General features: G+C 40.3%; 1 protein-coding gene across 4 annotated transcripts in view; it reads left to right on the top strand.

Moving 5' to 3' along the window:
• Window positions 1-14814, top strand: part of CAMSAP2 (calmodulin regulated spectrin associated protein family member 2) — a 154531-nt gene that overhangs the window by 120173 nt on the left and 19544 nt on the right. For all 4 annotated transcript variants that reach the window (XM_032773502.2, XM_032773501.2, XM_032773500.2 and 1 more), the window contains 4 exons: window positions 5330-5423; window positions 6550-6643; window positions 13382-13464; window positions 13999-14068. In XM_032773502.2, coding sequence (XP_032629393.1) covers window positions 5330-5423; window positions 6550-6643; window positions 13382-13464; window positions 13999-14068 — 341 coding nt within the window. The remainder of the gene's footprint in view (window positions 1-5329; window positions 5424-6549; window positions 6644-13381; window positions 13465-13998; window positions 14069-14814) is intronic.

The following is a 14814-nucleotide window of genomic DNA, read 5'->3' as shown; positions in this document are numbered from 1 at the left end:
AGAGGAAGTTTTCAGGTCTCTTCCTCATTGTGGGTGCGCGAAGTCACTCTGACTCACTCTCAGTATTGGCAGTGGCCAGTGATGTGCTCTGTATAATGTCCTGGGACTAGCGGATAGTGTCCGAGACCATTAGACATCGCATGAGCCACGCGTAGCGACGGCGTACCCGGCAGATCCTCAGTACGTGCTTGTTACAGGGGTCCCAGGCGCCCAGGGCCCCGACGATCAGAGCGTCGGTGTATACCTCATAACCCTTTATCTGCAGGGTGTTGGCCAGTACTAAGAGTCTTGAGTCCTTTTGTTGAAGATTCCTCAATGCAGATGTCTGGATTTCCCAGTTGTAAGATTCACCCCTAGCTAAGGCCCTACCAAATTCACGGCCATGAAAAATACAACATGACCGTTAAATCTGGTCTCCCCCTGTGAAATCTGGCCTTGTGTGTGCTTTTACCCTATACTATACAGATTTCACGGGGGAGATCAGTATTTCTCAAATTGGGGATCCTGACCCAAAAGGGAATTGCGGACGGGGGGATGACAAGGTTATTTTAGGGGGGCCGCAGTATTGCCACCCTTATTACTGCACTGCCTTCAGATCTGGGCAGCTGGAGAGCAGCAGCTGGTGGCTGGGAACCCAGCTCTGAAGGTGGCACCCCACCAGCAGCAGCACAGAAGTAAGGGTGGCTTTACCATAACATGCTATTCTCACTTCTGCTGGCGGTGGCTCTGCCTTTGGAACTGGGCTGCTGGCCAGCAGCTGCCGCTCTCCAGCTGCCCAGCACTGAACGCAGTGCCGCAGCCAGCAGCAGTGCAGAGGTAAGGGTAGCAGTACTGCAACCCCCCTACAATAACCTTGTGACCTCCCCCCTCCCGCCCATAACTCCTTTTTGGGTCAGGACCCCTACAATTACAACACTGAAATTTCACATTTCAATAGCGGAAATAATGAAATTCATGATTTTTAAAATCCTGTGACCATGAAATTGACCAAAATGGATCATGAATTTGGTAGGGCCCTACCCCAAGCCTGCCTGGTATTGATGGGTCTCCTCTTTCAGGAGGGGTGTAACAATTTCTGTAGAAGAGCAGCTCTTCACGCGAATTAATGTCCCTCTTCTGTATTGGACATTACAGTCACAGAGGGTCACAATACAACCACTCAAATATAACATTACACTATGGAACACCGGTATTACAAGTAAGATTACAGCATGCAGCAACTCACAAGCATTCAATAGAGACTAAACACTTTCTTATAATTCTGATACTTATTTTATCAATATTAACCCACAAGTGAGCCAGACAGAGTCCTGCTGTGTATCTGTCACTGTCCAGCTAAGATATGTGGACCCTGGCATGATCTGGTGCCTGGTCTGCCAGTGTCACTGGGATAATCAAAGCAAAATGTTAAAAAGGATAACTCCTGTTCTCTAAGCTTGGATAGACATGTTTGGTACAGGAGTAGAGCTTGATGAATAACTCATTATCAGTTCAGCCAGCAAACTGAAAAATTAGAAAAAATATTCAGTTAGATTCTGAAAATGTTCAGAATTTGTCAGCAAATCAGAGAAGTGTTTTCAGTCATATGACTGTGTGCACGTATCTTCCCCTTATAACTTACAGGCAGTGGTTAGAGCACTTGCTTAGAATGTGGGAGACCCAGGTTTGACTCTCCTCTGGAGAAGGGACTTGAAAGCTTTTCTCTGCCTGAATTAGAGAAGGGAATTTAATCCATGTATCCTACCTCCCAGGTGAGTGCCTTAATCACCAGATGAAGTCATTCTCTCTCTCTGGCTCAATTTATACAAAGTACGTATTTATACAAAGTAGAACAGATTTAACAGGAGAGACTGAAAGACTAGCCTATAGCCAGGTGATTAGGATGCTGATCTGGCACTGGAGATATCTGAGTCTCAAGTCTCTGATCCGATGAATATTTAAGTATTTATACCAAGTGGAACAGCTTCAACAGGAGAGATGGAGAGCAACCCACCCCATAATAGCCTGTAGTCTCTTGATTAGGATACTCACCTAGGCAGGGCTGGTACAAGGATGTTTCGTGCCCTAGGCAAAACTTCCACCTTGCGCCCTCCCCTGTCCCCGAGCCCCCACCCTGAGGAGGTCCCCCCGTGGCAGCTCCCCCCCTCTCCCCTGAGGTGCCCCCCCTGCAGCAGCTCCCCACCCTGAGGCACCCTCCTGCCCCAGCTCACCCCTGCCCCGCCTCCTCCCCAAGCATGCCTTGGCTGCCTCACTTCTCCTGCCTCCCTGGTTTGCGGAGCCAATCAGCTTAGGCGCTGCAAGCCTGGGAGGTGGGAGAAGTGAAGCAGCAATGGAGTGCTCGGGGAGGAGGTGGGGCAGACGTGAGCTGGGGCAGGGAGTTCCCCTGCGTGCCACCCCCTCCCCCTTACTTGCTGCAGGCGGCCCTCCCCGCGCTCCAGTGCCCCAGCTCCCTCCGCCTAAATGCCGGCGGCGACCACGGCGGCCGAAGATCTGGCCGCTGCTGAAGAAAATGCCGCTCCCCAAATGCCAGCACCCTAGGTGACTGCCTAGGTCGCCTAAATGGTTGCACCGGCCCTGCACCTAGGAGGGAGGAGATCTGAGTTTAAATCTCTGCTCCAGAGGGGGGATGCAAATATGGGTCTCCCACATCTCAGGTAAGTGCCCTAACAGTGACAGATACATAGCAGTTACTCATAGTGTCTGATGCTACAATTATATTCCCAAAAGTACAATTCATTGCAGCAGACTAGGGTTATGTGCCTGACTCAAAAAAGTTAGGAAAAAAGTTCCTAACTGTCAGGGTAGTTAAACACTGGAATAAATTGCCTAGGGAGGTTGTGGAATCTCCATCTCTGGAGATATTTAAGAGTAGGTTAGATAAATGTCTATCAGGGATGGTCTAGACAGTATTTGGTCCTGCCATGAGGGCAGGGGACTGGACTTGATGACTTCTCGAGGTCCCTTCCAGTCCTAGAGTCTATGAATCTATAAGTTAGAGTGGTAGCAAAAATGAAAGGATAAAACTAAAATGAAAAGTGTTCTAGAGAATTGAGGATTTGAGACCAAAAAAAAAAGGGGGGGGTGATATGCTAGCAGGATTGCAACCAGCGCGCTATGATGCTTCTCAGCAATACCAAAAGAACATAAGAATAATCATCCTAAATTAGAGATTCACATAGCACCCAAATACTAAGATGGCTTCACTTTCCCCTACAGTGACCTTTTGTGGTCAGTTTGTATGATGACAGATATATATGTATGTATGATGGATGGATTCATTGATGGTGCATGAACTGACATTTGCTAAGTCTTTTTTGCAAAGTATGCTCTATAAGTTTATTTGTACAAATTATCTGAAAGTTGCCTGTAGATAAAACAATGTAAATGTTTACAAAAGAGAATTTTCAGAAAAATGATTTTGCTGATTTACCCTTTTAAGTTCTGAAAACTCATTACATTTATGTGGTTTGTGTGTGAAGTGGCCTTATGTTTATGGTCAAATGTTGAACTCATTAATAGATGTAGCACTTTTATTATTTCTATAATACAGTGAGTGGTCGTGGTGCTTTTTAATTTCATTTGTAAAATTATAATTAACAATCTTACCACTGCAATTAAAAAGAAAATAAGTAAATGCAGCAAAGAATCCAGTGCCACCTTATAGACTAACAGATGTTTTGGAGCATGAGCTTTCGTGGGACTTTCTTTGCTGCTTTTACAGATCCAGACTAACACGGCTACCCCTCTGATAAAGAAAATATGTTAAATTATTTTCTCTATAATCTTAGTTCTGGCATTTCCTGACTTTTGAGTGCTTGACTTCACAACCTTAATTTCTTTTAACACAGAGCTGTGTCTGTGTGATTTCCTAGCTTTTTAACAAAGCAAACTGAAAACAGATTCCAGCAGGTGCCATAATGTTGACACGCAGGTGGGTCATCAGGTTGGAACCTTTAGATTCACTGCACAGACATCTGCCACTAATGGAGTAACTTACAGCAATAGTAGGTTGTCATTATCTGTGTAGACCAGCATTGGGGTTGGGGAAGATGAGATACTTTGCCAGTGTGTTTCATGATTTGCTGGTGGCAGAGGAATGGTCAGACTCAGAAATCATGGATTCCATTCCAGACACTGGAGGAGACTCTTCTGCTTGTTCCCTCTCCCCTTGCCAAGCTTGACTGCCCCCCCCCCCGCAATTCCAACTCTTGAGCTTTTTGTCTAGCTATCCTCAGTTTCATTTCTCCTCTCCCCAGTTCTTTGTCCCCCAGTCTCCTTCTCTGTCAGTCCTAGTTTGCCCCCATCCCAGCTCCTTGTCCAATCTATTTCTCATCGCCTGCCTGCCTGCCTGCCAGGTACATTCCCTGTCCGAACTGGCTCCCAGTCTCCCACCCTGGGCTCCTCATCCAAACTTCTTTCTCCTATCTCTTTGTCCCAATCTCTTTGCCTAGTCACTCTGTTGTCCCTCTCCCTTTCTGCTTCCAGCCTTTCCCACCAGCTACTCATCCAATCTCAATCTCACCCACTCATCTCTGGCTCCCAGAACCTTCACCTCCATTTCCCCCCTGGGTTCCCAGTCTCCTCTGAGATCAGACTAGATTATGTAATTGTGACTTCGGGCCTTGAAATCTATGGATCTTCTGCCCCTCTGTCTCCCAGTCCCAGTCTCCTTCACTAGCCAGTCCCAGTCTCTCCACGACACCAGCCATGTGTCCTTCCTTGTCACAATCTAATTCCTCCACTGCTCACTCTAGTTGCAACACTCTAGCAAGTCTCTAATCAGCATGTTCTAACTGTGATTTTTCAAAAAGCCTGTAACTTGGCCAAAGTTGAGTAGAATTTCATGCAGAAACCAAAAGGCACACACGGACCACCACCTGCCAATTTTCAAATCCTTACTTCAAGAACGAAGGTGCTACCGAGGTCCAAATAAAAGGTCACCAGAATTTTTTAACATGGGCAAAACAAAATATTGTTCAATAGTCTCTTTCTCAGAAATAGCTGAGAAACATTTTGGCTGAAATTTTCCAGTAAAATTCAACCTGAGGCAAACACACAGCATGGAAAAATTCAATCCAAACAGAGTCCGGTAATGTTATAAGCAGGGTCTTATAATGGGAAGTGTCAGGCAACCTTAATAATAGGTTGTGCTGCCAACACACACACCGACCCACCCACCCCCTCATCTGACCATCTCAGTAGTTTAACAGATTTGGAAATGAAAACTGGACAAAATACGATACCTCTTCTGAATGTTATATGATTATTTTATTTAGGATTAAGATTTGTATGGTTTTATCTTTACCTAAATTTCCTTGATTTCTTGTAGAGTAATTATTTGGTGTTCATGGCAGAACTTTTCTGGTGGTTTGAAGTGGTGAAGCCATCATTTGTACAGCCGCGTGTTGTCATTAATCCCCAAGGTAACAAAGTATTTGTTTTTTATTTCATGTTAACTAGTGCTGTACAAGCCCCATAGAGTTCAGGTCTTTATAGTGTAAACAGATTTAATCTACAATTCAATTCACAGTGCTTGGCTACAAACCAGCCCCTTAAAGAGCTGGAAAGTGAATCTGTAAACAGGAAACCATCCTTGTATGAAATTTGAATGTATTTCTCAGGAATCAACAAAGCTGAGAGGCAGATTCTTCTTCCTTCTTATACATCATCAACAGACATGTTGATTAAAGTCTTCTCTAGACTAGGAAGATTTGCCTAGCTGTAACTACATTAATGTAATCTAGATAAGCCTTACATTCCCCTCACTTATACCTGTGCAAACCCCGTAAAAGCAGTGGGATTTTGTAGACATACCTGAGGGCAGAATTTGACCCATATAATATTTTATTGTTGAGAATGAGACACAAAAGTGAGAGAACTCAGGGCAGGGTGGCGAACAGATCAAACAACTACAGGGAAGGATGACAAAACTGTGTACCTGCATAGCAAAAATCATTTCAGGCACAATCTTTCTTCAGCAGTTTTTCAGATTGATAAATCTGCCTCTCACGTAGACCTTTCAGAGGCTGTGGAGGCAAGGCAAGAATTATGTGCTATAGTACGATGGTCTTAGCACTGACACCTGGGATCACAGTTCTGTTGTGTAGGCTCTTACTGCCTTAAGATTTTTTCATGCACATATTGTATAATAAACAAAATCTGGAAAAAATAATTTAAAATGGAACTAAATAACTTAAGATGTAGCCCAAATATTTCAAAATGAGAAGCTTGCAAAAATCATTTTTCCTCTTGAAATTTTCCTCAGAAAACAAAATACTTGGTGGTTTTTTCATTTTTTTTGATTTATCAGCATTTCTTTGTGCCTCCTATTCTTCCTCTCCCCCTGTTCAGTGGCAAAATGGGGAAAAGGGGACAGAAAAGAGGCTAAGAAAATAATGAACACTTTCCATTTAAAAAATTAAAAAAATATTGCTTGTGTAAGCTTATGGGAATAAACATTACTTCAAAATATTTCAACCAGCTCTGTTGATAAGGTTTTGAACTGGATGATAAATGAAAATAATGTGGAAGTTTTGTCTTCTATTGCAGCTGAACCTGTGAAAGGTGCATCTTCTGTTCCTATTTTGAATGCTAATAGAAGAAATTATATGGATAGTTCATGTGGTTCTGACTTTATAGCCAGGTAATATCAGTCTCTTTAATAGCATTTTACATTTTCTTCCCCTTCCACTCAAAACAAGCACAAATATTTGTATATTTTCTGATGCTCTTTCTAGAAATGTTCAGAGGGTGTATTACCAAATAATAGGTGAAGCCAAATTCCTCATACATGATTCCATAACCATAAAGCAAAAGACTGCTAACAACTGTTATAGAATTTTCTGAACCTGGTCCCATTGATTCCTTTTCATTCTGTGTAAGAATACATATGAAAAGATTGAGAAACCTTGTTAAATTCTGAAAGTAAATTTAGTTATGAAACTGCAAGACCGATAGTTCTGGCTGGAACTAGAATTGCTTGTAATATGGAAGCCTGCCCCACACAGCTCAGACAGTGTGCCTCAGCAATGGGATTCATTATCTGCATTTCCAGTTCTGGGCTTCACTTTCTCACACTCTCTCAGTCCTGCAAGTCATGAAGGCACTCAACTCTCATTTAAGTCAGAGGGAACTGAATTTACTTAGCACCTCGCAGGATTGGCCCATTCAGAGAGATTGCAATTCATCATCATCTGTACAGTGAGGACTAGAATGGAAATAATGAACTCTGATTTGCTTGTGATCTACAATATAGAGGATTTGAACTCTGTCATCAGTGCACTAAAATACTGCACCACAAGGAACCCTTGAATCTGGAGATTCAACATCCAAACCAGTCAGTGTGTTCAACTCCAGCAGCCCCAAAACTCAAATGTATGTTATCAGGCTTCACAGCCTGTCCCAGTATCCTATTTAAGCTGCTATGTAAAATAATCAGTTATTTGTTTTGTTGCCTTTTAGTATTCTTGCAATATCTTCACTTAAAATAGAAACTTAGAACTAGCCATTCAAAGCAGAGGAGTGAATGCCTCAGTGGAAGAGCCTCTTGAAGTACTAAAGATCACATTCTTGGAGATGGAAAAAGAATAAAACCTTTTCCTTGTCATACTGGTGGTGCACCTAGATATTGTGGTGATGGGTGCCTTTAGAAAACCATTTATAATGTTACCTCTGATGTTAGGTAGATTAATTATAGCAGAAGGGGATTTAGACTCTTAATATCACACACAGAAATTAGGATGACTGAAGAAATTGGGAGAAAATCCCAGGCATGACTTTTCCTGGCTGGCAGCCATTGTTGAACTATGTTAAGATTTGTTCAGCATGTGTGAGGCCAAGAAAAGAGCTTGTTTTCCTGAAATCCAGAGTTACTATTTCTAAAGCTTATAAAGAAAGTAAAGTGGAAGGAAAAACACAGAAAAGACCAAATGCTGGTCTCTCAGTGGCAGGGCTTGCTCCAGCTTTTTTGCCACCCCAAGCGGCGAAGAGAAGGGGGGGGGGGGAAAAAGTCACAATCGGTGGCACTTTGGCGGCTGCTCTATCGCGCTGCTTCATTCTTTAGCGGCAATTCAGCGGCCGGTTCTTCCCTTCAAGAGGGACTGAGGGACCTGCCACCAAATTATCGCCGAAGACCGGAACACGCCACCCCTTTCCATTGACCGCCCCAAGCACTTGCTTCCTGCGCTGGTGCCTGGAGCTGGCCCTGCTCAGTGGCACATATTTTTACTAGCTCTTAGGGTCATGAAATCTTAACAGGCCAAAATCAAAATGTGGCATAGTTTATTATGGGGAAATCCTTAATTATGAAACCAATGGGAGTCCAGAGTAGTGAATTCACTAAATATGTTTTGGTTTTGTTTATATTAAAAATAGGGCTGTCAATTGCAGTTAACTCACGTGATTAATTAAAAGAAAATTAATCATGATTTAAAAAATTAATCGCGATTAATCACACTTATAACAATAGAATACTAGTTGAAATGTATTAAATATTTTTGGATGTTTTTCTACATTTTCAATATTGACTTAAATTACAACACAGAATACAAAGTGCACAGTGCTCACTTTATATTATTATTTTTTATTACAAATATATGCACTGTAAAAGTGATAAATAAAAGAAATAGTATTTTTCAATTAACCCCATACAGGTACTGAAGTGCAATCTTTTTATCGTGAAAGTGTAACTTACAAATGCAGATTTTCTTTTTGGTTACATAACCGCACTCAAAAACAAAACTGTGTAAAACTTTAGAGCCTACAAGTCCACTCAATCCTACGACTTATTCTGCCAATCCCTAAGACAAACAAGTTTGTTTACATTGACTGGAGATACTGCTGCCTGCTTCTTATTTACAATGTCACCTGAAAGTGAGAACAGGTGTTTGTGTGGCACTTTTGTAATCAGTGTTGCAAGGTATTTACACGCCAAATATGCTAAACATTTGTATGCCTCTTCCATGCTTCGGCCACCATTCCAGAGGTAATGCTTCCATGTTGATGATGCTCATTAAAAAAATGTGTTGATTAAATTTGTGACTGTACTCTTTGGGGGGAGAACTGTATGTCTCCTGTTCTGTTTTACCTGCATTCTGCATATATTTCACGTTATAGCAGTCTCGGATAAAGACACAGCACATGTTCATTTGAAGAACATTTTCACAGCAGATTTGCAAAACGCAAAGAAGGTACCGATGTGGGATTTCTATAGCTACAGCACTCACCCAAGATTTAAGAATCTGAAGTGCTGTCCAAAATCTGAGCGAGACAATATGTGAAACATGCTTTCAGCAGTCCTAAAAGAGCAACACTCTGATGCGGAAACTGCAGAACCCAAACCACCAAAATAGAAAATTAACCTTCTGCTGGTGGCATCTGACTCAGATGATGAAAATGAACATGCGTCAGTCTGCATTGCTTTGGATCATTATCAAGCAGAACCTATCATCAGCATGGAAACGTCCTCTGGAATGGTGGTTGAAGTGTGAAGGGACATATGAATCTTTACCACATCTGGCACGTAAAATATCTTGCAACACCAGCTACAACAGTGCTATGTGAACACCAGTTCACTTTCAGGTGACATTGTAAACAAGAAGCAAACAGTATTATCTCCTGCAAATTGTAACCAACCTTGTTTGTCTGAGTGATTGGCTGACCAAGAAGTAGAACTGAGTGGACTTGTAGGCTCTAAAATTTTACATTGTTTTATTTTTGAATGCAGGGTTTTTTTGTACATAATTCTACATTTGAAAGTTCAACTTTCATGATAAAGAGATTGCACTACAATATGAGGTGACTTGAAAAATACATTCTTTTGTTTTTTACAGTGCTAATTTTGTAATAAAAATAAATATAAAGTGAGCACTGTACACTTCGTATTCTGTGTTGTAACTGAAATTAATATATTCGAAAATGTAGTAAACATCCAAAAATATATAAAATAAATGGTATTCTATTGTTGTTTAACAGTGTGATTAATCACAATTAATTTTTTTAATTGTTTGACAGCCCTAATTAAAAACTTAAAGTTTATTTTGAATTTAGTCTCCCAGTTGAGTTGAGTTACAGTTGTGGAGTCAGTGTATGTCGTCTTTTCATTTTGTTCTCTTGCTCACAGTACAATAGATATTGTGGAGAAGTTTACCTTATCCCTGCTTAATATTTGGTTCGACAGAGCCAGAGAAGGCCTTCAGTTGAACAGAAGTGGAACATGTTGTATGACAGTCACATTTCAATATGGGCAGTAGGTTTACTGATTATGACTTTGGGGCACAGGAGGAGGATAAAATTAGCACTTTAATTGGCTATTTGGTATATTCTTTTTATTTAGCTAACCTGGTTAATCATGTTCAGTCTCTTCTGAGAGATAGAATAGAGAAATTGTCAAGCAGGAAATGATATTTCTTACTACCATTAGGTGGTAGAGCCTGATTCTCCTCTCACTTACACTGATGTAAGTCAGGAACTATTCCCCTAAAGACAATGGGGCTACACCAGTGTATATCCAGTATAAGTGAGATAAGAATTGGAGCCCTGGTCAGGGATGTCCTTTATAAGTTCCATAAAAGACAGCAAATGGCTTCACTTATAGTTAAAGTATTGAGCTTTGTGTTACTGTATATTAATATGGAGGCAACTTTATTTACACTATATTTTAAAGAAAATGTTTGCTTAAAACTGAATCAGTAGTAAAGAGAAGGAAGTATATAGCTTGCACTTATTAAAAAAACAAGAGTTGAAGCCCTTCATAAGGGATTTATCTCCACTCTGACAGAGTCCTTCAATTACATAATCACCTTTGTTACACCAAACAGAATTCCCCACATGGATAAGAAGAGAATCTGTCTGTGTGGATGATGTTGGGTTCCAGAGTGAAGAGAATAGATTGGAATCTCTAAGATAGACATTTGAATTCCATTTGTAGAAGGCCCCTAGAGATCTCAGATCTTAAAGGGCTTTACTTTTATTAGTATCATTAGGACTTCAGAGTTAAGTATTGTCTGTAAGCTGCCCCAGATAGGTGCCTTGATACACATGCTGAACTTGTAGTAAGATCTGTTTCTTGAGACCTGTTCCGAACTGTAGTACAAACCATCATCAACACTGTATATAATGGGGTAGCATATTGTACTGGTTCATCATTGCAACAATAGTTGTATTGTCTCTCTAAGGATTAAGTACAGTTTTTGTGTTGGAATATTATGAGCCCACTAATTGATTGTCTAACTGTAGGGTCTCTTGTTTTTATCATCAGATGCAGTACTTTGTACAGTATGATAATAGTGCACAACACTTCATAGTAAATAAATAGATGGCCTCTCCCCAAGGAGTTGGGATTATAATGCTAGAAAATTAATCGCTTGTGCCAACATCAGGCTTTTCCTGCGTGGATGATGTGATTGGGATTTAAGCAGATGGATTTTCTTTCTGATGGACAGAATGTTTTACAGATTTTTTTCCCCAATGAAATTTTCTTTTGAAATAATATACAGGCACTGGAGTATGGAATAGGCATTTTTTAATTGAAATCTAAAATAAGGGTATAAACCTCTATGCCAGTTATCCACAGCTTAGAGAATCTGCAGAAATAATCAAATAAGAATTTTTATTCAATTTTCTTATGTACCCATGGAAAATGCTTTATTTATTCATCCATATTTTCCATTATCTCATGTCCTTCTCATGAAGGTTCTTTAGATGCCAGTATACACTACACATTAGGCAAAAATCACGAGAGCAGCAGATTGTGCCTGTGGTCCTAGGTTGTCTTTGTCTTATTGCTAGTCATGAGTTTTTTAATTAAATAATGAAAAAGTGATTGTAACTTTTGTTGTATCGCGTTACATTAAAAAAACAAGTTGCAAAAATCTATAGAGGTATTTGTAAAGAGCCTACCACTATAGCACATAGGAGGCTGAAGTAAGGCATTATATAAATAAATTAGATTACATGTCAGCTCTATTGAACTGACACAACACAATGAAAAAATGATTTGAAGTATGCTTTTTTGTTCAGATTAAACATAAACAATAATAGCATATAACCCCTACAGTTTGATTGAGAATGTATACTCACCAGAGGTGCCTTCCCCGGCATCACGTTCCGCCACCAACTGGTCCTGTAAGGGGATGGGCTCCAGAGTTACAAACAGTTCTTGGCTGTCAGGGAGAATGGATCCTCTGCTTGCCTACTTAACTTTCTTCTTCTCCTCCTCAGCAATGTCATCCTCGTTGTTGCTCCACAGACATGTCACCTGGAGCTCCTGGGAAGTATCCACAGAGCGTTTTGGAGTAGTGGCAGGGTCACCACCGAGAATTACGTGCAGCGCCTCATAAAAGCGGCATGTCTGTGCGACCTCCCTTGTCTTCTGGTCCGCTTGCCAAAGCTTCTTTATTTTCATGCGGCAGTGCTGTGTGTCCCTAGTGTAGCCCTTTTCCCCCATGCCTGCACAATCTTGGCATAGATATCAGCATTTCTTCTGCTGAATAGGAGCTCTGCCTGCACAGACTCTTCTCCCCACAGAGCAATAAGATCCAGCACCTCCTGTGTACTCCATACTGGAGCGCGTTTGCAGCCTTGAGTCTCCGTGATCAGCTGTGCTGGCGAGCTTTCCATGCTGATCAAATAGGAAATGAAAATTAAAAAGTTCCTGGGGCTTTAACAGGGGAGTGGCTCTTTCCTATGTACCTGGCTGATGTGCAGTGAAGTTGAAAGTGCTCTCCAGAGCGCTCACAGCAGAGCACAGTGGGACATCTCCTGGAGGACAATTCATTCAAATTACACAATGCAGTACTATCCCCATGTCAATCTGTGGATGTGAAATCAAGTGATACACCTCTTGCGGAGGTGGAGTACAGAAGTCAACTTTATAGGCCACTTAGGTTGCCGGAAGGGACTCAGTAGTGTAGACACATACATTATTAGATCAACTTAATGTGGTTTATGTTTGCCTAAATTTGTAGTGTAGACCAGGCCACTGTCTGCTGTGGACAGCAGGAAACCTCTGCCTTTGTTTCTTTACATTATGTGCTGTAATGTGTGTTGCCAAGATCAAACCTAAAGAAGTGACCTTCATGCGAAGAATATTAACATGAAATAAGTGAAAAGACAGATGTTAATTGGTAAAGCAAACATTTTCAATAGACATTTCTGAAAACTACAGAAGAGCTTTTTATTTTAATTTCTGTGCAAGCTTCTTTTGGTTCTAGTGGTGGTAATAATATGCTTGTACTTTTTTATTTAATAAATTAATATTTCAAGAGCAAAATTACATTCGGCTGTATTCCCTCACACAAAAATATATATATGTCCTAATATACAAAGTTTGGCGGCATTCTTCTAATGTGGCCTCTGTCTGTTAATTTGTTTTGCTTTACAGTGTGGAGGGTCCAACTTCTACACCATCTCATCAACTTCTGCCTGTTAGGCATACACACCATCAGCCGTATTCAGCTGCTCCAGGTAACAGCATAGCACTGGGTTTTTTGGATAAAATATTATCTGTCTAGTTTTGTTGATACTCCTGCAGGATATCTTGATGCAGAACTCCCATTGGCTTCTGTGGGAGATCCACACATGGATAACTTACAAGGTTGGGCCTATAACTTCTTGTGATAAGCACACACTCAAGACAGTGGTTTTTGTAAAGGCTTACTGGCTGTATACATTTTATGAAGTTTGGTTTCCACTCTAAGTGGAATATGGCTTTCAACAGTTATTTATAACATAATTAATATTGTATTCAGTAATAAATTTACTTTTATCTCTTTACTGAGTGATGGGTATATGATTGCCACACTTTTGTTTACATGAAAATAAAGATCATTTTACATAAAAACAAAAAATATCAAAAAATTTGATAATTTACAATAGAAATATTCAAAACTATGAAAGCAACTGATTTGCTGAACTAACTTGTTTATTTTAAAATTATTTTCCAAGTATTTCCATAAGTTGTAATTTAGTCACATTATATTCTATTTTAATTCCAATTAGGAGTCATTAGAAGGTCCACATCTATGTCTTATGTGGATGGATATGTAGGGACTTGGCCCAAAGAGAAAAGGTAAGTCATCATTACATAGAATCTGGTTTAAGAAGTAACAATGGATTAGCCACTAAACAATACTGAACTATATTTAACATAATCTGGACTTTCAAAAAGCCTTTGACAGGAGGCTTTTAAGTAAACCCAAGTCGTCACAGAGTAAGAGGTAAAGCAATATAATTGAGTAGAAACGAGCTAATAGAAAAGAAAACATAGGAATAATTGGTCAATTTTTCAACCTGGTGAAAGGTTAACACTGGGGTGCTCCAATATTTCATATTGTAACTGGTGGTGTTGAATATATTTGTCTGCATGCAATATACTTGAAGTGCCAATAGAAATCATTGAGACCAGGAGCTGAGTAGGATTTTTTTTAAAAAAGGTACTTTTCTATGGATAATGAGAATAGGCTGATGAGGGACGATTTTAGAACAAAATAGAGGTGATATAAACTCTTATATTGTAGGTATAAATCATCACTGTATGGCTTCTTGTACTTTCCTTTGATGTATCTGGTACTGGCTGCTGTCAGAAAGGAAGGATGCTGGATTAGATGGACCACTAATGTGATTCAGTATGACCAGTTCCTGTATTCCTAAAATTGCTTAAGTGTATTACAGATTGGCAGGAATATTATTATTTTTCTCTCTGAAGTTACCCAAAGCGAATAAGCATATTTTTCATATGAAAATAAAAGCATACATGTGGTTATAATTTAATACAAGCAATTAGAACAAACAATAAAAGCATGAAACTGAATAAGA

The sequence above is a fragment of the Chelonoidis abingdonii genome, chromosome 7 (genome assembly GCF_003597395.2).
Source record: "Chelonoidis abingdonii isolate Lonesome George chromosome 7, CheloAbing_2.0, whole genome shotgun sequence".
Lineage (NCBI taxonomy): Eukaryota > Metazoa > Chordata > Testudines > Testudinidae > Chelonoidis > Chelonoidis abingdonii.
Note: the sequence above shows the minus strand (reverse complement) of the source record. Positions and strands in the feature narration are given on the sequence as shown.